Below are 26,605 nucleotides of genomic sequence, written 5' to 3' on the forward strand. Positions count from 1 at the left end.
CTGCTGTGGTAGGGAGACAGCACAGCTTCACACAGTGATAGACACTCGTTCACAGGGCACAGCTGTCGAGGGCTATTTTTTCCGCAGTTTCTCTGAGGGGATAGAGAGAGGACTGTGGTCTTTCTGTTGAGAGACGGTCCATTCAAACTCCGACATGGACTGGAGTGGACGGCGTCCCGTCCGGGTCCGATTAAATTGATTGGTGTGACATACGTCTGATCTGCAATATGTGTGCAACGTGCTGCAACATGTTTGAAATATGTCTTTGATAGTTTTCCTCTCTGCTTCTTATTGATTGTTGCTATGAGCGACTGTGTTCAGCTGTGTTTTCACATTAAATCGTTAAATCCCCTCTGATGTAAAGATTGTGTGCTGCAGTCTGGTGAAGTTTGTTGACTATTTTGTTTTGGCTCTATTCTTCCAATTGTCTTTTTATTACATCCTAATTGCAAATGATTGGCATCTTTCCTTACATAAGTGCTAATTATCACCAGCTTTGAACGCACTGTGTGTGTTTTCTCTCTCCTAATGCGCCTCCTGCAGTGGCTCTAATGAGCAGCCTCCATCAAAGGCTGTGAAAAGGGCAGCTCTTACCCAACCCTTGATAGCCACTGTCTGGGGAGGGAAGAGGGAAGTTTGCCTGCACGGCTGTCTCGACCTGAACGGAAACATTCACACGTCCAGTCCTGCTGCTGCTGTGGGTGCTTGGGAAGGAACCGAGGCCCAGTCCTGTCATGGAGAAAATGAAGCTGCGCTTGAAGGTTTTGAATTAAGATCGGAGGAGAGTCGACACGGTCTCTGTCAAGGTAGGAGATAGACTTTTGACAACGATCAAATTTGGTGTGTGTAATGATTTAAAAAATCTCAGTCAGGGGGGAAATACATCTGTTGGGTTGAGTTCAGATAGCCGATTCAATTTTAGATCCAGTTCCAAGTTCATAAATACACAGATTGAGTTACAAAATTTGAGTTTCAGTTTGCTAAATGCTAATATTTAAAGTGAGAATGGACTTTACAGTGAAGTAGGAAACATCTTGTGTTCAGCAGTCAAGCTTTTGAAATTACAAATGTTAGCATATTGATATATTCTTCCACTTTTAAGGTTTTTGATCTGGTAATTATACTTTTTTATGCAAAATTATGTCAGACAGTAGTAGCAATAGCATAATGTAAAGTTCCCCATTACCAATTCTGTGCACTATAAATGCACTGCAAGTTTTTTATTTAAAATGCCATGTCAGTAAAACACTGTTTGTATAATGAATAATAATGTACTTACATTAAAATTAATTAAAAAAGGAGAAAAGTAGGCCTTCTTCAACTGTTATTATTTATTTTTTACTAATGCATTATAATATGTTTTGATGCATTCATTTGTATGTAGTATTTTACTATGTAGCAGGTCCATGTTTTGCAAATTTCAACAATTTAAAACACTGCTGGGTCATGGATGTAGAATTTAAACTGCTCGAATCATAAATAAATAAATACATAAATAGCTCAATAAAGGAATTCATATGCCATTTAATGCACCAATAATAATATTTATATGGGAAAGTAAATACATAGTTGAAGTGATACAAAGGTAAATAAATACACAGGCAAATTAAAGCAGAAATATCAATTTATGTCACATTTTATATGTTAATTAATGACTACATTTATTTGTAATGTAATTTTAGTGCATTTATTTATTTCCTTATTAATGTCTGATTTTGTAAGCTTCAGTCAACAACAATGCATCATTTTCCGTATGCTGGTGATATGTTTTGTATTTAAAATCTTTGACCCAATCGCAAGTGTTTGAGTTAGAGAGGCTGACAAATGGCTGAAATGGTATAAATAGAAACAGGACAGCGCTTTGTGACATTTCACTTTACCGTGTGGGTTTCATACTTCATATTACAACATATAATAATAGAAGAAGAGAGTATTCGTATACACAATAGCAAATAGTTAAATTCAGTCATTTGCATATAGAATAACAAAATTATTCAGATATTCAAGATCGCCATCCATCACCTGGATCTCTGGTTTTGGGCCTCCCCTGGCAACCCATGTTGACCCCATGTTTGGCGTTACAGAGCTATGAATTTTGGGTAATTCCTTCAGGCCAAGTCTACAGAAATGCGGACTTACAGAAAGTGTCTGGTAGCTGGTTCCTCAGGCTGTGAACATAGTGCAGTAAAAAGTACAATATTTCCTTCTAAATTGTAGTAGAGTACTTCCATTTCATGCCCCACTTCTACTGAAGTAAAGTATAATTACCTCAATTACTTACACTGACAGTAAACATGCTTTTATCCCACCACAGCTGTTCTGAGTACAATAGTAACAATACTTTTCTTTTCTAAGAAATTGTCTCTTCCTCAAGCAAAATGAGCTAAATAGATCATTTACAGGATTTTAACGATCTGCCTTTGGTAAGCAGATTCAATGCCGGTGTCAGCTTTGTAAAAATCCTCCAAATTATCTGCGTTGTTTTGATACATTTCACTTTATTTGGCTGCTGACTGAAGTCATGAGAGCTGTGACTGGCTGTTGGATGCTGTTCTTAAGATCGGAGCACATTCATAAGAGTCCAAGGCATGCCAGCAAACTCAAAGATTTCATCTCCTTGGGAACTCACTTGTGGCCAATGACATTCACAAGCACTCGCACACCCTTGCATCTGCATTCGTTGAGCTATTAAAAAATGCTGGACATGGAGTCCTCATTTACAAACAGGCTCTTACAAGGTACTTTAAAAGATAGTTATGGAAAAAAGTTTTCGCTGGAATTGCCTTTGAGCTCATCTGTTAAACAGTGGATGCATTGTGCAGCCATGATAGGGTGAGCAACAAATAACCCCAGCGCCACCCCTGGGATTTCTCTTTGTGTTTTTCTCCACAAATCCAGTTTGTTTTTTTGCACTCCATGTGATTCAGTCCCCCTCTCTTTCTCTTCTCTCCCTCTCTCTCTCCACTGTTGCTGTTTACTGGTCGAGGCGTGAGCACTGACGGTTCAGACACAGGGGTCATGGAGGGAGGAGATCATTCAGCGGGAGGCAGCGATGAAAGCCCCTCTGAGGCCGAGTGTCTGTCAGGGAGAGAGGAAGGCCTGACGGGAGCCCACTACGAGCAGATGAGTCCCGATTGCTCGGAGGACATGGAGGACAGTGATTCTGTGGCGTCGGAGCGACTCCTCTCGCCTGGATCCAGACCAGAGGGACTGGGCCTCAGCTTTAGCCCGGCCTGGGCCTTAGCCTTCTTTGGAGAAGATTGTTTTAGTGCAGAGGTGATCCAGTATGCTGTGAATCTGGGGCAACACACAGGTTCTTCATGTCTGGATGGGAAAACACAGGTGGGTAAACCAGTGAAGCTGACTGCCAGTGAGTCATATGTGACCTTAACCTTGTGTGTTTGAACAGCAGACTGCATAAAGTGGCTGATTTATTTATTACATGCTAACACAATGTATGTGGTTTTAATGCAATCCATGCAGTTATGGAATATAAATATTTACTCAAGTATCGTAAAATTTTGAGTTACTTCTACTGTGAGTGTTTCCATTTTCTGCTACTTTATATGTGCTTCTGCTGCACTACATTTTGGAGGTAAATATTGTACTTTTTACTCACAACGTTTATTTGATATTTTTGTTTATTAGTTACTTACTATTGCTGCTACATCACAGGAATGAGGGCATTTTGAAATGTATTTATTTTATTGGCAATCGGATAAAACACTGATTCCGATAATCAGAAAAATGCTGAATATCAGGTCTGACAATTGGCTGGGAAAATCGGTCATCCCAAAGTATACAGTGTATCAGTGTTGTTTAGAATACCCAAATGTAAAGATAAAGATACCATGTTAAAATATTTCTTTGGTTAAAGTGAACATCACCCAAATGAAGTACTTGTGCTTGATTAAAGTCTTAAAATATCTGACATGAAAAGTTAAGTACCAAAACTTTTCTGGCAATAAAAGTACCGTAAGTAGTAGTAGTTGCCCGTTTGTGGTGAAAAAAAAAAGTAAAAATGTCTGAGTTCTACACTATGTAGAAGACATAACGTTGTCTACATAGTGTAGAACTCAGCCTTTTTTTTGCTAACTAGCTACTGTTAGCTTTGTTAGCTAGTGCAACAAACTTGCAACCACTTGAGGGGGCAGATGATTCAAACAACAGTAGTGATGTGATGTATACGCAGTGGTCGGGGGAGATGGAGGCCACATTTATTCCCACACAAAGTTTAAAAGCCTGCAGACTCTCCTCCAGTTAGTTAGAAGTGAAGAAGCCTCTTGGATGAGAGGTGAAACGTCTTCAAGCAACTGAAACACGTCCAGTTGCCTACGATACAGCACTCAGAATTACCATGACCTGGATGACTGAGAACCTTCATCAACACCTTTTAATTATTGAAAGTACAAGTAAAAGTAAATAATACATACAGTACATTTACATGTGGCCTTACAAGGCCTTTGAAGATGTGCTACTTTGGCTCTGATGTACCATCATCTAGTAACTAAAGCTATCAAATAAATATAGTGGAGTAAAAAGTACAATACTTGTCTCATAGTAGAAGTATTTAATAGCAAAAAATGGAAAAGCTCAGGTAAAGAACAAGTACCTCAAAACTCAAGTACTGTACTTAAGTACAGTACTTGAGTTAATGTGACTCATGGCAGTGTATGCATACGTAGACGTATATGTATGATTCCTTGTACTTGTACTTTTGATGCTTAAGTACATTTATTGCAAAAAATTGCTTTTGACACTTTAAGTGGAAATAGACAACTTGTCAACTCTCCTCCATCCTACAGTTTCCCAGTGGTATTATGGTATCAGCCCAATAAATGATTGGGGGGAAATGTATGTTATCGTTGATAGTCTGTCACTGTGATTTCAACCAGTGTTTTCTTTTCAGTCCTTCATGCGTTCTGTCCGTGTATTATGTTCTGTCCAAATGTTTATTGAATGCAGTTTCCCTTCCTAGTTGTATTCAGCCCATCACCTGGCCTGCTATTACGAAAAAGTGCAGGAATTATATTTCTATTTATAATGAAGTGGGGCACGGTCAGGGTGTGGGCTAAATAGGACGAGAATGTGTGTGTGGGGGGGGACTTTTTAAGATAATTGGCATATTACTCTCTCCAAACTGGATCTGAATATGAATATGTTGAACTCAGCCCATGGCAGGGGAAGTTATTATAATTTGTAAAAGAATATTAATGAATGTTCTTTGTGTTTGCACACTTTGATGGGAGCACTGCTCCTTCAGAGGCTTTGTGCAACAGCTAATAGCACAACTTACGTGCTGTTGAGACTTCTTTTTCATTTCACTTCAAAAGAGCTGTTGCGATCTGTTGCCACGGTGAAGATAGCAAAAAAGAAAAACCAAGCGCTGCTCCAGACACATTGGAAACACCCGAAGGCTTCTTCCATTGAAAGCCATGTGGTGTTATTTTAGGGCCTTCTGTATGATTTGTGCGTGGTCCTTTGAACAGGAACTGCAGCAGCAGCTGATAATTGAAACAAAGAATCTGAAGAAAACGAGAAATTTCTACCAGAAGTTGATTCAACAAGAAAGAAAAAATAAAGGTTGGGAAGCCACTATACTCATTATATATGTATATGCATAGCTTCCAGTATGATCTATGAAATGGTGTATGTATCCCAAAGGTACTGAGAGCAAACTGATGCTGTCCAAGCTCAAGTCCCAGTTTGAAGAACTCAGGTCCAAAGTGGTCTTCTTGGATGGCGTGAAGAAATACCTCGAGGTGATGACAAGGCTCCACAATTCCACACTGATATTTCTCCTTCATTTCTTGACTACTCCAGTCCTTTGATATGATTTCTTGCTCTTCTGCAGATTCTGAATGTGGACCAGTGGGGTTTGGAGGTTTCATTACTGCCCTCCTTGGCTGTCTGTGGACCTGGCTCCTTGGACCTCCAATCCTCTGAGGACCCGTCTGTTCTGTGCTTTGGTGCCAGCAAAGGGAAGAGCACTCTGCAAGCCGGGTCTCCTCTGGGACTCATGGCTTACCTCTACGCCAGGTATTATTGATGAGGATTTAAATTAGATATGTGCTGCCCATTGATTTTCTCTTTTCAAGGCCTGAGGACTTGTGAAATGTGATAATGTCTCAGAGTTTTGTGCAGCTCATGTGATCAGTTTTATGTGATCTATTATTTAACCTCCCGGCTGCTTTTCATCTGACCACCAAAGGGATTTCACAAGGACTCTGGTTAGAAAATGACCAGATTACAGCAAGAAACTGAAGAAGATGATCGATGTTATGGTTTTTAATGCAGACATGTTTTTCCTAAGATAAGGACTTTCATTACAGCAGTATATTTCGGGTATCTGTGGTGTTTTTAGCCAAACTAGCAGCAACATAAATATCTCAACAACGATGGATTGCTATAAAAAGTAGCATTGTCAATGTGAGTACCTGCGTTAGCATGCTGATGTTAGCCTTTAGCTGCAAGCACCACTGTGACGCACGGAGTGGCTGTAGACTACTGAAGAAGTAATTCTTTACAAATGAGTCGTAGATATCCACCTTATTCCTACTGTGTCATTGATTCATGAAGATGTAGGTAAGCGACACTATGATTCCTGCTTAGCCCACTTTGCTAACATTTCAGCGTTTTGTTTTTTTTATCACCAAGTATCACCCATAATTGTTTTCACAGTGAACTCCGTATTTAAAAAGTTATTAACAGTAGTAAACAGTGCTTTTGTTGGTGACTATTTGCAGCTGCGGATTAATATACATTTGCTTCCAGTGAGTATTTAAGGCAGTAAGACAGTGTGTGTGTGGGATCAACTCAGATAAAAAAAAAACAAATCTGTGTGTTCATGGTGTTAAGGAGCATGTCACCCAGTGCAACAATGTGGGTCATTGATGTGTTTTTGGACAAAAATGGAGCTCTATTGCACGGAGAGATAAGATGTATCAGGCTTATGATGTCCTTTGGCAATATTCAATACTTTTTCTTATTATCATCATTCTTATTCTGGCTCATTCTTAGTCTGACCTTTCATAGCATCTGGTTTGTATCTGTTGCCATGGGAAATGGCAACAATAATCAGAGAAACCATCGCTGAATGTTTTAGCCACTTTGAGTTGCCTCAAGCTGAATCGGTTTCATTATGCCTTCGTGCCGGCGGTAGCCATGACTGGAGGCATTATGTTTCCGGGTTGCACATCCAATCCGCCCGTGCATCCCATTCTTGTGAATGCCATATCTGAAGAACACCTTGAGGGAATGTCTTCAAATTTGGCACAAATGCCCAACCTTAAGGATTAGATTTTATATTTATATATATTGTATTTATATATATACAAATGAGGTTAGGACATTCCTTATCAAAAAAGGTCAAAGGTCAACTTCACTGCAACATCAAAATATTCTGCGAAAGATGTTCTGGCCACAGCTCAGGAACAGACCCACCAGACAACTTTGGCATGACGTGACTGCTCCCTCTACAATGAATGGGGCCATTTAAAGTTATTTAGAGCACACAGCGAGGATGCCCCAGTCGATTCCTTTATTACATCTCCCACATGGTCTGAGAGAGCTTCAAGGGTCCGCCAGGAGGATGAAATTGCTACATTACATTCATTTAGCTGACTTGTTTAACCAAAGCAACTTACAATAAGTGCATCCAACCATGAGAATAGAACCCACACATTTCAAGATTCCTGCAAGTACCACAGCCTTCTTTCCTCCGTAATGTGCAGTGAAATGTTTAATGATACATTTAGTTAAGCTGTGTTATTAAACTGTGTTGGTTTTGTTAGTATTCAGTGTTACTGTGTTCCTTTTCGTCACAGAAATGCAGCTGTGGAAGGCTACATCCAGCAGTTCCTGTACACCTTTCGTTTCCTCTGCACTCCTGAGCAGTTACTGCAGTTCATTATGGACAAGTTCATCAGTGCGGCAAGGTACTCTAAACTGGACTAGACTACAAAACATAACACGCAATAGCACACAGGATGAAATGTCTTGCACTGGTTGTATAATGATTATGTTTGTTTTCCACACAAGACATGGTGCAGACATGTCTGGAGACATTGAGAAGATCTTCCATCGCAGTTTGGACGTGCTCCAGTTCTGGATAACAGACTGCAGACAGGTGGACTTCACACCTAAGTCCAGCCTCGTGGATACACTGGAAAACTTCCTTAATACCGAGGTAACCACATGAGCATATAATATTATTATATCATTAAATAATAATAATAATAATATTGAAATTCAATACCATTTTCAATACCTACGGGAAAAATGGTCCCAAGATTGAGGGCATAACATAACCCTAACCCTGTTCTGTGTGTTAACCACAACAGCATCGAGGTTAATTTACTTCTGACTATATTTGAGTTTTTTCCCATCAGCTGTCTGAGGCCTGATAACTCTGAGGGGGACTCGATTCGCTCTGAGAATTACAAATTGCTGTTGGGCCAACTGGACAACACACTGATCAATATTGAAATGGGAGCTGTCACCAACCTCTCGAAAATGTTTAGAGAGTGTGATCTGTGTGTTGGTCCTTCCGGTGTTTTGCTAAATTTGTTGTGTTGTGTGTTGAGCGCTGCACTGTAGCATCAGTTGCATATGGCCAGGCTTAGATCCTTTGCCTTCACTTGATGATTTACCTCAAATGTTTTTCCAAGCACTCCCACTGTTTTCTTTGTCAACCAAAACCGGTTGCAGAGAATCAGCACTTGCCATCTTTAATGAAGTAACACCATTTGAGTACCCCTTTTCCACTGGTCAGAACTCAGTACCCTGACCCAGGTCAATTGACTCTGCAGTAGACACGGGTTTTTATCAGCTCAGCTTTGATCTAAACCTAAGACCGTGGTCAACAATAATGCAGCTTTTCCGTCATTTTGTCTACAGCCTTTAACTGCCTCATCTCGTTTGTCCACAGGTGATTCCTGTGGACAGCCGAGGGGAGGCCCTACTTGCTGTTCTCCACAGCCCCCCACGTACAGCTGGGAGCCAACAAACAGGAAGCATGGTCAGCTTGGAGGAAGAAGACGATTCTACTTGTATGTATTCATCTACTGAGGATCTTGGGAAAAAGGTCAGTGTAATATGGTGTTAAGTTCTGCTATGGTTTGTTTGGATTTTGTGAATACTCTCCTCTGTCATCAAAAAAAATGAAATTAAGGTATTTTAAAAACCATAACTCATTTCTTCCCATTCTGTATTCTGCAGTGGTCATCTACAATTTATTTTTTTTACATTTTATAGACTAGATGATCGATTAATTGTGAAAATAATCGACAGAATGAAAATAATTCTTAGTTGCAGCCCTTGCTCTTTCCTTCCAAATTGTAAAAAACAACTGTTTAAAAATTCAAGGCTCACTTATTGATTCCCTGTCCACTGCTATTGAAAAAGAGCACTCTGCAGGTATTACCAAACAGCATTCCTTCCTCTATTACCGTATTAACAGTGTGTTGACATAATTCAGAGCATGCATCCTCTCCTGTCACATCTCTCTCTCTCTCTCTCGACCCTTCAGTGGAGATTCTCCAGAGTAGTGGAGCCCTCTGCGTCCGTGCCTAAAGAGAGGGCCTTCTCCATCGCCGCAGCCCTGCCTGTGCCTTTCTACGGCTCCATGATGGATGACCTCTCCAACGTCTGCCTGCAGAGTGAGGAGCGACTCCCCTTCAGCCAGAATGAACACAGTGCGCAGCACGTAGCCCAACAGCTCACCCTCCTGCAGCGGGTATGAACACACACACACCCCACAGTCCACTCAGCCGCCTTCCACTCAAGGTGTTGTTGTCTGTTTTTACCACTGGAGGGAGACACACCTTTATGAATGCATTGTAAGGCCCAGATTTTAACAGTCCAGTGCTCATCTAATATAAAGGTATACCTTTTGTGACACAGGAAATGTTTCAAGGATCCCATCCAGTTCATTTCCTCAACTCCAGAACACACGGAGTCAGGGACAAACTCCAAAACAAGTGAGTAGATTGTTTACATGTTCACAGCTTTACTGAGTTTATTTCTAAGGTGTAGCTCAGCCATGAACAGCCGTAGTACTCCTTGGAATAGATTCTTCAAGAAATTTACTCAAATTAATATATTCCCTCATTGGGTGTATTGATGATGGTGGTGGAGGGTGTTACACACAGTTTCGTCACTACAGGTGCGCCTGCTTTAGAAACGTCTTCGACAAGCCTGTCTCGGGCAAAACAGCAGGCACTACTGCACCTTGCGCTGAAAAGTCGAATCATTTCAACTTCTAAAAAGTGTTTCTATTGATGCATCTCAGTGTGATCGGCCTTTAACACAACACTCTGAAATCTCCCACTGGTGTTCAATCGGGAGGAGAGCCCGTGACTGTGAAGACAATTACATATAAGTCATGTCATTCTGTAGATAACAATGTAAAAACATGGCTGGTGGAAACCCCCAAAAATATGACTTTTTAACATTTAACAATAATGCCCCAGGTGAAGAGAGAGGCACGCAGGCTGAGGCTACTGTGCCTCATTCTGCACCATCAGGCTGTTCGAACAGTGCCACATGCTGAAAGGAAGTCTAATAAACTTCCAAATTTGATTAAAAAAAATCTAATTCTTCACAAATACACACCCCTTGAATTAATTTAATAGCTTCAGCCAGCTTGGCCATAAAAGATTTGAAAGTCTCGAAAACAGAACCAGCAGTATATTGGTGGTAGTCTAACAAAAATATCATGCTGATGACAGATTGATGACAAGGAAAGCTCATAGTTTACTTTACTTTATGTCACCAGGGTAGTCCACTCACTATACCACAACCACACTTCAATTCTTTCACAAATGATGCTGGCCACTGGGTTATTGACCATTTTTATGTAAGTTGTTGCTGTATATCCTATGCACTGTGTTGTGAATTTCCTGGAGTCAAAGGTGACATTGCCAACCAAAAGCTTATAACCCAAAAATGAAATGAACTCGTTATCACGGAAAAAAAGGAAGAAATAAAATGTATGAATGTATGGCCCTTTAGGGCTTCCGTACTTTAGGGCGTATTTGTCATTTTTGCAAAATAAATCACAAAAACAATGAATTTATTATCAGCATTTCTGGTAATTAACTAATTAATTTATATAATTTCTGGTATCGATTTTCCTCCATCTTTGTTTCCCTTCTCCAGGAACGTGTCTCAGCAGATCCCTCCAGCAGAGGGCAGCAGTCTGCTGTCATGTGAAGGGACGCCATCAGGCTGCTACCTCCAGCATCTGCTCACATATGCTGACAGTGTTTCTAACTGGATCTCTGCTGAAATAGTCATCTGTGACTCCATCAAGGTGAGAGGAGACACAACTGATGAAAGAAACAGGGTCAGCTGTGAAGGAAGGCAGCCGCTACTGTCACAGCACAGCTTTGATTTCTCATTGGACATGGTTTCTCGTGTCAGTCGCAGACTCTCCCCCATATGTGCTTCCTGTTGCCTCTCTAGTGACATGGTTGAATGGTTTATAGACAGTTAGGAACCTGAACATATGGGTCTGAAATCTGAAACTGATCTTTATTTAATGTTCTTTTAGAGGCCTCATAAGCTGCCATTGGTGCTTATTAAAATGCTGTATATCAGGGCAATTTAAGGCTACAAAAGAGGACGTTACAGAGCTGGGGGACTATTTTCAGAATTGCACTCAAATTTTTGTGAAAAAAGTCAAATATTCTCTGGGATTAAGGTCACAAATTTATGAGAAAAAAACTTTTGTCAAGGAACCACATTGCTTCACTTTGGTTGGATCCAGCGTTGGGGGGAAAACCGCCCGATTGGGCAGTTTTGGTTTGCATTGTGTGGGGTAAGATGGCCTTGTGTGTGTGGACGAGATTTAGGCTGGTTAACCATGAGTTGGTCTGCGTTTTAAATACATTTAAAATGACAGTATATGAAAAATATACTCATAATTCTTAATATGCCATCGCACGTCTGTGCATCCATTTAGATTTTTGATATCTTTCATAATGAAAGCTCCAACACTCCAACTGACACACCGGTTCTCTGTCGCTTGCTACTAGTATTCCGGTCCTACTAGTGATTGTTTGTCCACATCCACAGATGAAAAAAAGTGACGCAGCAGACCACTGTAGCATTTGCATTTCGCCTCGCTTAGCATTTTTCCTCTTCTTTTCCTCTCTCGCAGATGCAAGTTGCTTTGCTGACCAAGTATCTGTGGATTGGAAAATACTGCTATGAATCCAGGAACTTTGCCACAGCCATGCAGGTCCTCAGAGGTCTGGAGAACGTGATCGTCAGGCAGCTACCAGTAAGGCTGCATCTCATAAATTGCTCCTCCCACAAACAATGAGTTTGTGTAATAAGTCAGACGCCCTCAAGCTAAATGTTGTTCTTTGGCTCTGATAGAACTGGTTGGTGTTTAATTAGTTTCACAAATGATAAATTAGCATTAATGCATTCAAATAAGGTGAAGAAAGTGCGAGTGCAGTGAGGAGGAATGTGGCCCATGAATAGCGGTAATTAAAAACCAACAGTTAATGAAAATATAAGACATTTCCATATTTCCGGGCTGGTTATATTCATTAACTCTTGTGTTGCGTTAAAGCCAGGGTATAGACAGTCTTCATTTTGCAGCTACTACATAAAACTTTTCCTCTCTTTCCTAACAGGCTTGGAAACATCTGTCTTCCAAGGTGTGTGAGATCCTGGAGGAGCTACGAGCTGTTCAGGTGTGTGTGTGTGTGTGTGTGTGTGTGTGTGTGTTTGAGCAAGCACACGCGTATGTTGTTTGTAACTGAAGGCTACGCTGGTCACATATTGTGAAACTGGGCTGCAGGGCAAACAAATCAATAGAAAAACAGCTTCAAGCAACTTGCCTGTGTGCTGAGGGCTTACAGCTGCCTCAGAAGAACCTGATGCATCAAACATTATGCACCACTCTCTCACCAACTTTGCTCGAAATGACTGCACGCTCGCTTGGTTTTGAAATGTGAAGAGGTTGAATTTGCTGAAAATCCTCTAAGAGTCTTTCACTCATATTACGCCGCTACATTGGACGTGTTTATTGCAGCGTCAAGCACCTGAGACTTTGGCTTAATTGGAATTTTTCAAAAGGTTCTATTCCAGTAAAAAACTAATTTATTCACCGCGCAGACGAATCGCTCTCTCCTCAGGTGTTTCTGAAGAGTGACGACCTGTGTCTGATGGGGGGAGAGCACACGAGGCGGAGGCCCACGCTGCCGTCAGTGCAAATCCTGGCCATGCACGTCCAGCAGCTGGAGATCGGAGCCTTCACACTCACTACTGGAGCTTACAAGTGGGCCAAGCTCAGGTGAGGGGGAATCCAGCTCATTTGGAGATCTCATTTATGAGGCGTTCACGTGACCTGATACCACTGCAGTCTCTCTGATCTGGCCGAAACAAGATAAGTCGTTACAGTATACAAGTTGTATAATGGGTGTAGAAATTAGCCTCCACATGCAGACAACTAAATATTGATTCATGCATCATATTCAAGAATTCAACAACCTTTCTCGCAAACGCTCACTTAACTAGCTGTTGTGTGCTTTGTTGGTATTTACCTCATCCATTATTGTTACTTTGCTTTGAAATTTACATTTTTCTTAAAATATTAGCCCACCAATATCCACAGGTTTTTATTTTTGAATTGGTACAAATTGGTTTTGGTAAAAGTATAAAGTTAGAGCTCAGGTGTTTCTAGGCGTCAGCATTTAATATTAGCGTGTAACAGTGTGACTACATTAAAAACCAAATGAGTCTGGCCACTATTGCCACAGTCAGACTTTTTCTGCAGAATGAACTCACATTTTATATGCACATTGGGGATTCTGACCAATCACCAAGACTCTTTGCCAATAACATGTATAGCTGTTCTCAGCACATAAGGTGGACCTCATCTAATTGGCACAGATTCCAATGCTAATAGCAATCGATATGTTTAGAACTGCTGCAAAGGAAAGATCTCACCGCCTCTCAGAGCGTGGCAGTCCTCCCTGCTGTATTTTACGATGTGAAACTCATTAAAACTTTGCTCAAAACGTAGCTGAAGGTGTTTACAAGCATCATATTTCAAACTTCAGACCTCAAACATTCGAGCATCCCATTTCTGGTGTAGACAGGAAGTTAAAAACACTTCCTTCTTATGGATGAAGATAAAGTGGTTTGTCTCCTGGCATCTCAACAACAAATCCATGTTGGAAACTGGCCAAACTGCTCCTCCTCCAACATTACAAACATGATTTGCACTCACATAATGTTGTTAGAGGTGTGATATTGAAGAAATGTGCGTACAGCCAGTGAAATTAGCCTGCTACCTATCCTTGCAGTGACACAATATATTAACAGTTAGTGTCATTACCTGGTAATTAGCTCTCTCCACATCCCAACTATCAGTCTATGACAAAGTCGGCCAACTCGCTACGAGGACTCTCTTTCCTGTGTCCTTCTCCTTCAATCCAATATGGCTGACCAGATGCTGAGGTCACAGCGAGTGGCGGTTGGATGGTAATGGCACAGCTGTTGAATTTGGGTTGTTGGTTGGGGTGCCAGTGTTGCACCAGATGGCGCCCGTGGGATGGGGTTTGATTGGAAAAGAGGTTTCGGGCCAGATGCTGAGAGGGGACTGGCTGTATCCAGATGTTGGGGTCAGGAGATCTAGCAGGGAAAGGCAGAGACACAGCTGCTCGCTGTAGACCCAGGGTTATCCCCGCTCTCTCCAAATTAGGTCACAGACGAAGCTGATGGTGCTGCCAGGAGGAAACTCGGGCGTAATATGCACCGAGATATAAATTATTTTCCTGTTTTCACTTTTCCTTTTGTTCTGTGTTCCTCTCATCCATCCGTCCTTGGCTCAAGGCGCATAGCAAAGGTCGTGAGTCAGGTCCACGCCTTCCAGGAGGCTGTGTGTCCCTACAGCCTGGACAGGGAGCTGCAGGCCTACCTCCGGCGCCGCATCGCCCGGCTCGCCACCTCTGACATCCACCTTTTGGCCTCCGACAGCGATGCCAACTTCCAGCAGTCCAGCGAGCGACACACGCGGAGGATCCAGGACAAGCTGAGGAGGGTGAAGGCCACTTTCAAATGAGCCCTGCCCCAGTCACACCTCACAGCCCAGAGCGAGACACCAGCACCGGGTCAACACCTCGTGTGTGAGCCCAGACTGAGAGTCCATGCTTCAGCCACGACCCACAGATGCCTCTGCTGTAGTGGCAGCAGAGCCTTGTGGACTGGAAACTTTTTTTTACTGCTACATGTTCTCTGTTTGTCAAAGGGGCCCTTAACAATAATATCAGTGTAGAATATCAGGCAACTTTATTTATAACTCACACCCTTAACGTTTAATAGGTTCCGCTGTTGATCACATGTTGTCTCTGTTTGGTTTTGATATTAATAAGTAATGGACCATGTTTGTAATTTCCAATGATTCTCCCTCGGATCATACAGTATACTGACACTTTCAGCATTATTTGTGGTTTGACCCTCTAATCTACCTGTTAAGGCCTCTATTTAATCATATGTGGACTGAACATGGCAGCAATACTTGTGTGCTTGTCCAACATCAAGGCTAGATTACTAACATGGAGAGGTGGGCAACTGCACCAGGGGGCCGCTGTGTAGCAATGTGGTAATATGATCATTTGTAACTTTTAGGAATATGCACCACTAAAGCACAGTATCATCTGTGGAATCCTGCTTTTCAGCCATGCTAGCAGCATAGGATTCTTCCTTTAATGGTTGATATGATTATCCCCTGACATGTCCTCTATTGCTGCTCCGAGGTTCATGTTTGTGGATTTCAGTGAATCTTGACAAATATTGGGTGACTGGAGAGGTGAAAATTCCATCAACACTTGCAGCGTCAAGATCAACTTCATAATTAGACCAACGCATTTCAGTTTGTTGCCTTCATCACATTGCAACAAGCCGGAATGCATCGGCAACATTAAAGCAGGGTGGGGATGAAGATATTCAGAAAGGTTTCACGATGACGCTGATATAGGAAGCCGAAATGTATTTGTATAATAATGAAGTTGTTCTGTATACTACAAGTGTTGCTAAAGTTTCAACTTCTTTAGACTTTTTTTACTTTCTCCATGCACCTTGGAAGTAGGTGAAGTTGTGCTGGAAACCCCTACTGTGCTTTAGCAATTATATTTCAAGCAAAAATGTCTAATATTTACTGGTTCCAGCTTCTTAAATGTAACTATTTGCACCTTTTCTTTGTAATTTATGATAATAATTTTAGAGAGTCTTTGGGTTGCAATTTGAAGAAGTCACTTTGGGCTCAGGGAAGTTGTTATTAACATTTGTTTAAACAATTTTTTGACATTTTATAGCCAAAATAATGAATCTAGAGAATAATCAGCAGACAACTCTATAATAAAAATAATCTTTAGTTGCAGTCCTGAAAGGAACTGCCTTCATAGTGTCACACTTGGTTGTTCTCATGAAAAGGGAGACATAGTTTCTGTAAAAAGGTTCTGATACTATGCTGAGAAGGTGCATATTCCTAAATAAGTTTATATTTACTCATCACACCACACGGCACACTTGGGAACGTGTCATTCCAGCAGAGAAGTACTGTGCACACCGCACAGAGAGAGAATGGAATGGGGCCCGGCAGCCGCTTCGTACCCCGGGCCCCCTAACAGGTTAATCCAGCCATGTCGACCATTCAAACAAAATCTCTTTCATGTTGCTGAGACGTGTTTGACTTGTAGTAAGTGAGACCAGGTAATGCAGAATGTTTTCCATTTACTGAACTGTTTATTGATCAATTTTCCTAACCTACAAGACGTAGTTTGTTTGTTTACCCACCAGGAGCTCACCAAATGAGATTTATCTGACTAGATGGGTAAATTAATATCTAATATTAATCCACTTTAAACGGCACAATGTGAAATGATTGCATTTATTATCATAGTGTGTCTGGAAGGGTAAAAAGCCAGACAAGCTCACCGTCATGACAATACCTTCCCATCACGCAGGAGATGATACAACATAATGGGATGTCAGTGTGCAGGATTGTTATTTGGGGAATGATGTTCAGTCCTTGTCTATTTTTCTATTTTCCTGCCCGCTCTCTCTCCTCCATGGTCTGCTGCCGTGAAACACAGCGTGGAGATGGAATGTGACGTGCTATGAAGATTTGCTTAATTTAGCCAAATAAATGAGATTTCATAAGCCCTGTCTTGCCAAAGCGTGTTATTGTCAGACTATATCTGTGATAGGCCGGCTGTACGGCAGGCTACAGCCCTGATGTGTGGAATGTGGTGAGAGGAGCTGAGGCTGGTCTTCCTCTCCTCCTGCAGGGATTTAATGACTTCACAGTGAAATTAGAGTGCGTCCTGGCATTCCCTCTTAATTATCACCAGAGGATTTGTTGTGGTGTAATGGCCGAATCATATTTTACGCCAGTAGACAAAACCTGACCACAAGGACACTTTGTCATAACGTTTGGGTGAATGCATCACCCAGGCAGAGGGACCCCTTGTGTTTTGTTGACATTGACCTTACTTGCTCAGTGTTCGGGGCCCCACAGACTCCACAGCTGTATGTGTAAAAGTAATAACACTAAGAATTACAAAATGAACCACTTGTTTTCACTTGAAATCCTTTAATCGTTCCCCCTGGCCTCATTAAAACCATTCACTGTGCCTCCGGCTGGGCTGTCACTATGGACTAAACATGGAAATGACCATAAAGAATCGTTATTACACCAATTTAGAAGATAGTTCATGTTTTCTATGTGTGCAAACTTTTTTGTAATGATAGTCATTTACAGACACAGAAATGTACAGTATTTTTCACACATTGTAATATTACCTATGTTTGGGGTCAGTTAGTTAGAGCTTTTTAACAGTTTGTTCATAATATCTCTAACAGATAAGCAGATCCAGATAAGGAACAGAGCCAGAAATGTGTCCTTACTTTCTTTAACATTGCAACAAAGGGTGTTTTTCGACAACCATGATAGTGAGCTTAAATTATGGTAAGGCAGTCATGGTTGGTGTGATACAAGGCTGTCAGACTCTGATATTGGATCAGGTTTGATTGAATTACAGCGGACTGTTGGGACTGGGTGGAGGTATGCGCTCTACTGAGTGCCATTCTAGGTTGTGACTTGGGAGGTGTATTGCTGACCTCAGTATTTCTAAAGTCTTGGCTACGGCCCTGATCAGAATACAGTCAGTCGCTGCAGCCCTGGCTCCTCGGGGACAGACGGCGCAGAGGTGAGGAAATGGTCGCAGTGTGAAGGCGACGTCCCGGGTGCGTCTCATTGTGCCAGGGCGCAGCTTCAAAGCCTCCGAGATAAAGAGCCCCAGAGGGCTGGAGGGACTCCTGCCTCCACAGCGACAGATCGCCGATAAAAGACACGACTAGCCCCACTCTCTTATCTGCTTTGTCATATAACTAAACGATCAGTTTAGCGCCATTGTCCCTGAGCCGCTGCATGCGGAGATCTGTCAGAGGAGGGCCGCACAGCCAGCCGCTGTCTGCTGGACAGAGACGTGATGTGATGCCGTCAGTCAGGTTCACACCAAGCGGAGAAGCCAATCATGATGAGTCTGAATCTGAACGATCTGATCGAAATAACAGCGATATTTAATTGATTATATCTATAGAGGTCTTTAGCAGCTGATCTAAGGATCACCCCCTCTCGCTGTGGGCCTGTTTGGGCTCACAGGGCTTTCCCAGCTTCCTCGCAGCTTGTTTTAACATATTTGCATGTGAACGGGCCACAATCAGCCCTAATTGTGTTGCTACTGTAATACCTTTGATCTGTAATGTTTGAAGCAGCCTGAGCCAAACGCTGGCGCCAGCACCCGCCGGGGTGTCAGAGACATGTCAACACCAACCCACCGACTGCCTACTGCGGCTTCCACAGCCAGTGAGGAGCATCTCCCCGTGTGCCATCTGCACTTACACTGACTTTAATCAGTGCCCAGAAGTCATACTCGAGTAAAAGTAAAGATATTGTGTTAAAACATTATTTTTGTAAATGTGAAAGTCACTCATACAAATATTACTTGAGTAAAAGTCTCAAAGTATCTGATATTAAATGTACTTAAGTATCAAAAGTACAAGTAAAAGTAACTTATACCTATATTAACATGTATTTACTGAGTAGTTATGTGATTGTTGATAAAATATGTTAATTCAGACAACAAGCACTCATCTGGCTCTGATGCAGCATGTACTCTGAAAAGGAACTAGTAACTGAAGTTATTAAATTAATGTTATAGGGAACAAAAGCACAATATATTGCTTCCAAAATGTAGTGGAGTGGAAGTATAAAGTAGCAGAAAATGGAAATACTCAACTAATGTACAAGTACCTCAAAACTGTACTAAAGTACAGTACTTCATGTATATGTACTTAGTTACATTCCATCACTGGTGTTAAAATATTACTTAGTATCTGATGGAGTAAAGTATCTGATATTAAATGTGCTAGAGTATCACAAGTACAAGTAAAAGTGAATTATACATATATGTACTGTGTACTATGGGTCGATCAATTATCAGCCTGGGTGAATATCAGATCCAAAGTGTTCCTCTGGCTCCATGTAATCTGCAAAGTAACTAGTAACTAAAGTTATCAAACAAATGTAGAGAGTAAAAGTACTTTGTTTGGCTCCAAAATGCAGTGAAGTGTGAAGTAGCAGAACATTTGAATATTTAAGAAAAGGACAAGTACCTCAAAGTCGTACTCAAGTACAGTACTCTTAGTTACATTCCAACCCTGCTCTTAACAGATCAATACTATTTGCATTAAGTACTAACATTTGGGGCTTCTCATTAAAATTAAACTGAAATGAGAAGATATATGACCTAATATCCAGTGTTCACAAGTATTCACACTGTTAAAATACATGTAGCTAAGTACATTTACTCAAGTATTGTACTTCTGCTACTTTGGTTCGTCTACTTTATACTTCCACTTCACTACATTTACTTGGGGATTACTTTGCAGGTTTCATGCTGAATCACAGTATATATAATATGGCATATATATTACTTTTGATACTTAAGTACATTTAATATCCAATACTTTAAGACTTTTACTCAAGTACTAGTCGTATGGGTGACTTTCGCTTTTACCAAAGCAACATTTTAACACCATATCTTTCCTTTTGGTCAAATATGACTTTTGGGTACTTTTAACAACACTGAAAACTACTCCATTACATGTAAAACTCCTGCATTTCACAATTTACAAACAAATACACAACGACTGGGAACTTGAGCCAGTGTCACAGTATAATAGTAGCCTATCAAGAGATGTCACTTTAATTACAGTTGTGAAATAATTATAGTGGGCTGCAATATGAGCTCTAAATACTCAAGTAAAGCCCTCAGTTACATATCTTTAAGCCACGCATGTGATAATAATCATACACTGTCATCCCCATGTGTTTTAGTTATATTGGATTACAACGTTGAGAGAGACAGTCGGATCAGATCGAAGGAAATAAAGTTTAAGAATAAGAGCCTTGACTGAGACAAGACACTTTGACACCTCTCCTCAGCGCTACTGTATGCAGCAGCAGCACCACCAGCAGCAGCAGCGGAGACATGAAAGCCTCCACCTCTGCAGGAGATACAGCTGTTTCTGCAGGGCCCCCAGTTTCAGTCGGGCCGGACAAATGTATGAGCTCAGGAGGGTTCTCACAGACTCGGCGGCGCCAGGTCTTCACACACTCACAGGATATGTAAAGACTTCAATAACGAGCCATTAACCCCTAATCATCGGGATCGATCAGGCGTTAACAAGGGCCTCTACATATGCAAATGCCAGCGAGGGGCCGGGGCCCCTATAAAAGCCGAGGCTGGACGGGGGAGCTGCTACCACACACTCCCTCTGACACTTGCTGGATTTACAGGTCACTGAGCAGCGCTGCCAACATGGTGAAATACTTTTCAGTGGACTGGCTGGCCCAGAGCCATCACAACACGGCGCAGACTCAGGAGCACGGAGCTGGCACGGATACCTCGCCGACCTGCAGACCTCACATTCCCTGCGTGGTGCAGCCGCGCCCGCCGACTCTTGGCAAGAGTTACCTGCAGCCAAAACCCAAAACTCCAAAGCCTGCTGAGCACACGGAGATCGGCGGACCGCAGGACTCCAGCCTGTGCTCACCTCTGCATCCAACAAGCTGTAAGTATCCTCAAACTCCTCACTTTGGAGCAGCAATCCAGCTTTTACGCACGAGCAGTGTTGCTAACCAGTTTATTCCCCCTCCAGTTTCAGAAACAAGCGGGTATTCCTCCGGGTACGAGAGCGAGGCGGCTTCCTCTGAGTGTCTCTCTGTGGATGAGGGAAGCGAGCCGGAGAGCGGACCGCAGCGGCGAGTGCGCACAAAGTTCAGCCCGGAGCAGATCAGCAAACTGGAGAAGATCTTCAACAAGCACAAGTATCTGGACGCTGGAGAGAGAGTGAAGACGGCGCAGAAGCTCAACCTCACAGAAACACAGGTAAGACCAGACTCCCAATGCAAAGACATGAATTTTAATAACATCTGATCAATACGTCTCCATTCTGCCTCGCTGTTATACTGACTAACTTTATCTTTGCGCTCTCTCAGGTGAGGACCTGGTTCCAGAACAGGAGGATGAAGCTGAAGCGGGAGGTGCAGGACTACCTCGCTCCTCAAGCCCCCCCGGTGATGTTCCAGCCTCTGACCCCGGTTCAGTACCACAGCATGGCCGGACAGCGACCCCACTACCCGGCCACCGGCCCGGCCTTTTACCCTCTCCCCGTCCCGCAGCTGCTCCTCCAGCAGCAGATGCCTCCTCACCGCATGATGCACCGCAGCCCGCATTTCTACTGAAGAACTGTCAACTACAGAGACTTTTCCGACCGAAACACTTAGAATCCAAAGAAGTGCAATCCAGAGTTGTTTTTATTTGACGTGTGATTTTATTATATTTTATATGAAAAGTGTAAATAATTTACAGAAAAGTTTATTTATCCTTGAATAAAGTTTATCTTCAAACTGAAGCACTGGACTCTGCGCTTTCTTGACTTTGTCTTTGCTCTGCATACATAACATATAAGCTGTTAGATGCATGCCTGGGCTGATGATGTTATCTGTATTGCAGGATTAGTTCAACATGAATAGATCATCCTGTCTTTCATCTGAAGGCGGGAGGAGGTCAGAAGACAGAGCAGATAAAGATGGGTGTTGTCCATTAAGGTTTAAGGGTCTTATCGGGGCTCATTGTATGGATCCCCCGCTTTGATCCTCTCATGATATCAAGCTGATACGAGACATAAACAGATCTTAGTAAATTAAATCACTCAGGATTGGTCACGTTGAGAAAGATAGCCAGAAAGAGCCGCAGGAGGAGCAGCGGCAGTAAACTCCTCATGCGCGTCTCATAGAGGCATTGTGGTTTTTTTGTGGCGGCCAAAGACAGACCATATGCTGCGCTTTCATATGCGTTGTTTGTCCCCACCTCTGCACTTCAAAGGCCAGCTAACGGGGAGATCATGGTCGACAATTAGTCCTAATTAAGCCGCTCATTGATGAGTTTACACTTGCGGCAGGAGCCCTCCGGCCCGGCTCCAGAGAGTCTGGGCCTTTGTGTGGACAACGATCCTGACCTCTGGTTTGAAGTCTGAGCCCTGCGGATAAAAACCTGATTGTGTGATGAGATCTGGGAGATAGAGAACTTGATTCACAACCTCATTAAAGCTTGATATACCTGATTTTGCTGCAAGTTATACATTCGAGGATAATTTAAATCATTATTCTGCTTTGGAGCCTGAGAGGTGACCGGAGGTGTGAAGGTCCCCAGAGGGCCTTCAGCAAATGTCTCATTCACATAAAGTCAAATAAAGATCAAACGGAAGTTTCTCACTTTCTGACTGCGGCCGCACCCACCTGGTCCCACCGTGGGGCTCCAGTCTGTGGAGGACTGTCACCGCCAAAATCAAAAAGGAAATGAAGAAACAAATAAATAAATGTCTCAATAATTAAGTAAATGTCATTACATGCAACAAAAATACATGTAGGAATGAATTAATTCATAATATTTGACCTAAGCTGATATATCTGCTCACTTTTGTATCAGCCCCCCTATTTATTTACATTTTTAAAATTGAATTTACGTTTTTGTTTTTTTAATTCAGGTATTATCTTACAAAATGCAATAAAAATAATACAGACAGCAATATGTTAATAGATGCATACAATGAATAAATAAAATGGGAAAGTAAATAAAAATGGGAAAAAAGAAAAAAAGAAAATCAAAACAGAAATCTGAATTTACGTCAGATTGTGTAAATTGATTCATGCCTTTGAATTTAAAAACACTTTTGGTACATTTAATAACATATCCATCTATTTACTGAGCCATTTCTTTCTTTCTATTTTTATTTTTTATTCTGGCAGTGTCAGTCCTCCGTACTTCACCCGGTGGCTTGATGCTCAGACAGCTTCAGTCAGTCACAGAGCTGACAGCCGAGATTGAGACATTTTAATTGGAAAAAAATGCTTAAATTTGGTTTATTTCTTTGTGTTAAAGCACCAACACATGATTATTTGTTAAATTCTGTCATTTTATTGAGCAGGGGAAACACTGATTGACCGTTTTTAGGGCACAATGGGACTCAGAGCCTACTAGAAATAGTCCCTTCATTTGGTCAACATGTGACACTCTGTATTCAGCAGCGGATGTGGCCCTGAATCACTTTATGCAGAGATCATTTAGTCTGGAGATGTCAGGTAACTGATACTCAGACTCGGTGGCGCCGGAGTATCTCAGCCAGCCATGGACGTGAGAAAACCCACAGCCCGGCCTCTATTAACCTCAATTACAACGACCATCAAGTTTCTATCGTTCCGTCGAGATCCCATTGCATATGCAAATAAACACGTGTGTCCCTCATATATAGCAGCCAAGAGTCACCGAGGGGCAGCAACACACACACACACCTTAAAATCACTACTTGGATTCAACATGGCAAACTTCTCTGTAGAGTGGCTTTCCAGAAGTTGTTACGAGGAGACGACCCCTCATTCAGAAGTCCATAAAGAAATGGAGGAATTTAAGACCCCGAGAAGCCAGTACTCTCCAACTTCTCCAAACAGTAAGTTCACTGATACAATTCGTTTTTAAGATCGACGGCTCTCTGTGCGGCCATCCATCAGGACTAAATGAATGAAGTGCTCTGTTCTTTCCCTCCAGATAGCTGCGGATACACCTCGGGCTCTGAGAGCGAGGTGGGCGATGACAGCGAGGGGGAAACCAGCCTGCAAAGACGGCTGAGGACCAAGTTCACCTCGGAGCAGATCGGCAGACTGGAGGGCACCTTCAGCAAGCACAAGTACCTGGGTGCTGTGCAGAGGAGGAAGATAGCTGAGAAGCTGAACCTCTCCGAAACTCAGGTGAGTCTGAGGCTGTTTACAGAGAGAGTAGGCTACATGTCCGAGAACACTTTATAATCAGTATATAGTGGATTCAACTTTAGTTAAGAGTTATTAACGATTAAGTGCTTTATAAACGATTGTTGTAGAGTTTATAAACATCACAGATGATGTTTATAATTGAACTGCACTGCATGTATGAACTACTGACCCAGTATTATAAACATCTGTTGCTGCTCTACAATAAAGAATTGCTTAATAAATGTTTTATAAACCATGTTATTGTTAATTAACAGTTAAATAACTATTAACTAAAGTTTAATGAATCATTTATTCATGCTGTTTATTATAAAGTCTTACCAAAAGTAACTTTTAAGTGTAGTTTGGAGTCATTATAATTCATAACTGCATGCATGTAGTCCTCTGGTTAAAGTGAGCCCTGTGTGTCCCAGGTGAAAACGTGGTTCCAGAACAGGAGGATGAAGCTGAAGCGGGAGGTCCAGGATCAGCGCACGGACTTCCTGTCGGTCCCGGCCGCTCTGCTGCCTCCTCTGCTCTTTCAGCACCCCGTCCTGAGCGGACAGCTCCCCGCAGCCCGCAGCGGCTTCTACCCGCAGCTGCAGCCGCTGCACGGGGCGGCCCTGCCGGCTGCTGCTCTGCACCACCCGGTCCTCATGGCTCCGCTCTACTACTGAGCTCTGTCTGCCTGAGACATGTTTGTCTAGAATCTAGATATTTTTTTTTTTTTTTTTTACAGTGCTCTCTTTAAAAGAGGGGTTTTTAAATTTATATTAATGACTAAAGCACTATAGTATATATTGATGTACATGTAAATGTGTTTGCTGCAAATATTCTATGTTGTTTCACAAATAAAACAGTATTAAACACTTGAAACTGCCTTTTCACTTCTTTTCCTTTCAATCAAACTGCTTGCAATATTAGTGCTATTTTCTTAAAGGGGCACTATGTAGTTTAATCAGAAGAGAAAGTCCAAACAAACTAAATAAACAAACATTCTTTGTTTTCATGACTGAATAAACTGAATAAACAAACTGAGCTTAAAGGACAACACAATTTCATACTGTTTTACTTTGTTTATGTTTGGCGGACCCTGCCACCGCTTCAAACAGTGTTCTGGGGGCATTATTTTCCTCTGAGAACGGCTTATTTATTCAGTTAAGGGAAAAAAATATATTTCAGAGTTTGTATCATCACCTCATTAATATTGTAAACATAATTCTGAGTTTGAATTTCTTCTCCAAAACTACACAGTGCCCCTTTAAACATCAGTTAGTAGTTATTTCACCGCTCACAAACAATGAAATGAGTTATAACCATTTGTTGTGAAACTATTTATTATCAAGTTGCAACTGGTGTTTATAATACTTAGTAAAAAAGTTAACAAATAGCTGCCATGTAGTTCATCTACATACATTATCGGGATGGTCACTGATAAGTATAGGCCAAAATATTGCCCCATATTACAACTGCTTGGTACATTGTTTTGATAATTATTTCTGAGTTTGTATTGTTACCTCATTAATATTGTAAATATCAAAATTCTGAGTTTGAATTTCTACATAATGCCCCTTTAAATTACCATCTAGCTGAGTATTATTTCTCTAGCCTTCATATTTAATCACTCATAACATCTCTTTTGAGCTATAACATACACAAGTCCGCATACTTTTTATATGGATATTTTACAGGTGAATCCTGATAATTAATAAATTGCATATTTTCTAACAGAGGATTTGATTTGATCTTGTAAGGACACACAGTGAGATGGTGATTAGGACATCCAGTGAGCTGCCATCTGCTGCATCACTGACAAACAAAAGCAACAAATGGTTCAGTCTGGAGCTCCTGTTTTCACCACACTGTGATCACGCTGCGTTGGATTCCCACTCTTGATCTCCTTCTTGGTAGAAGCTTCATGTGATCCACACGCACGACCAGGACCAGGACCGGAGCTGCCGTCTCCTCTCCGGCATATATGTTCATCTGGCGTCCGGTGTCGTGGCTCCAAGCTGTGATCGCCCTCCGCTCTGTTGTCGACCTGCATCTTCAAAAGCGACATCAAAGCGGAGGTAACTGCCAGATCATTGGGATCCATTGAGCTCTATTGTCTCCAGATTGAACCATTCGCACTTACTCGAGAGACTCGGAGGAGCGGCGCCCTCCAGTCTGCCCCAGGAGGTGTGTATTGCCTCACGTTGAAGTCATTAGGTG

At 41.9% G+C, this 26,605-nt stretch overlaps 2 protein-coding genes across 2 annotated transcripts in view; both read left to right on the top strand.

Moving 5' to 3' along the window:
• kndc1 (kinase non-catalytic C-lobe domain containing 1) overlaps positions 1 to 17,741 on the top strand; it is a 40,161-nt gene extending 22,420 nt beyond the window's left edge. Inside the window, exons 17-31 of the mRNA XM_084375354.1 lie at positions 544 to 806; positions 2,987 to 3,342; positions 5,490 to 5,583; positions 5,665 to 5,762; positions 5,855 to 6,039; positions 7,827 to 7,937; positions 8,041 to 8,188; positions 8,930 to 9,085; positions 9,530 to 9,736; positions 9,904 to 9,980; positions 11,161 to 11,314; positions 12,164 to 12,286; positions 12,648 to 12,707; positions 13,152 to 13,309; positions 14,854 to 17,741. Of these exons, the coding sequence (XP_084231480.1) occupies positions 544 to 806; positions 2,987 to 3,342; positions 5,490 to 5,583; positions 5,665 to 5,762; positions 5,855 to 6,039; positions 7,827 to 7,937; positions 8,041 to 8,188; positions 8,930 to 9,085; positions 9,530 to 9,736; positions 9,904 to 9,980; positions 11,161 to 11,314; positions 12,164 to 12,286; positions 12,648 to 12,707; positions 13,152 to 13,309; positions 14,854 to 15,082 (2,419 nt within the window). The 3' untranslated portion in view covers positions 15,083 to 17,741. The remainder of the gene's footprint in view (positions 1 to 543; positions 807 to 2,986; positions 3,343 to 5,489; positions 5,584 to 5,664; positions 5,763 to 5,854; positions 6,040 to 7,826; positions 7,938 to 8,040; positions 8,189 to 8,929; positions 9,086 to 9,529; positions 9,737 to 9,903; positions 9,981 to 11,160; positions 11,315 to 12,163; positions 12,287 to 12,647; positions 12,708 to 13,151; positions 13,310 to 14,853) is intronic.
• A 2,861-nt stretch (positions 17,742 to 20,602) lies between these two features.
• Positions 20,603 to 25,068, top strand: LOC311270206 (uncharacterized protein; the record flags this gene model as incomplete). The annotated part of the gene is made up of 6 exons (XM_084374950.1): positions 20,603 to 21,159; positions 21,247 to 21,476; positions 21,587 to 21,819; positions 24,002 to 24,096; positions 24,195 to 24,394; positions 24,826 to 25,068. Exons 1-6 carry the CDS (start codon positions 20,787 to 20,789, stop codon positions 25,066 to 25,068), a joined length of 1,374 nt encoding a protein of 457 aa, XP_084231076.1. The 5' UTR covers positions 20,603 to 20,786.
• Between the last annotated feature and the right edge of the window lie 1,537 nt (positions 25,069 to 26,605).

Source organism: Pagrus pagrus, assembly GCF_965226575.1.
Source record: "Pagrus pagrus genome assembly, chromosome: 15".
NCBI lineage: Eukaryota > Metazoa > Chordata > Actinopteri > Spariformes > Sparidae > Pagrus > Pagrus pagrus.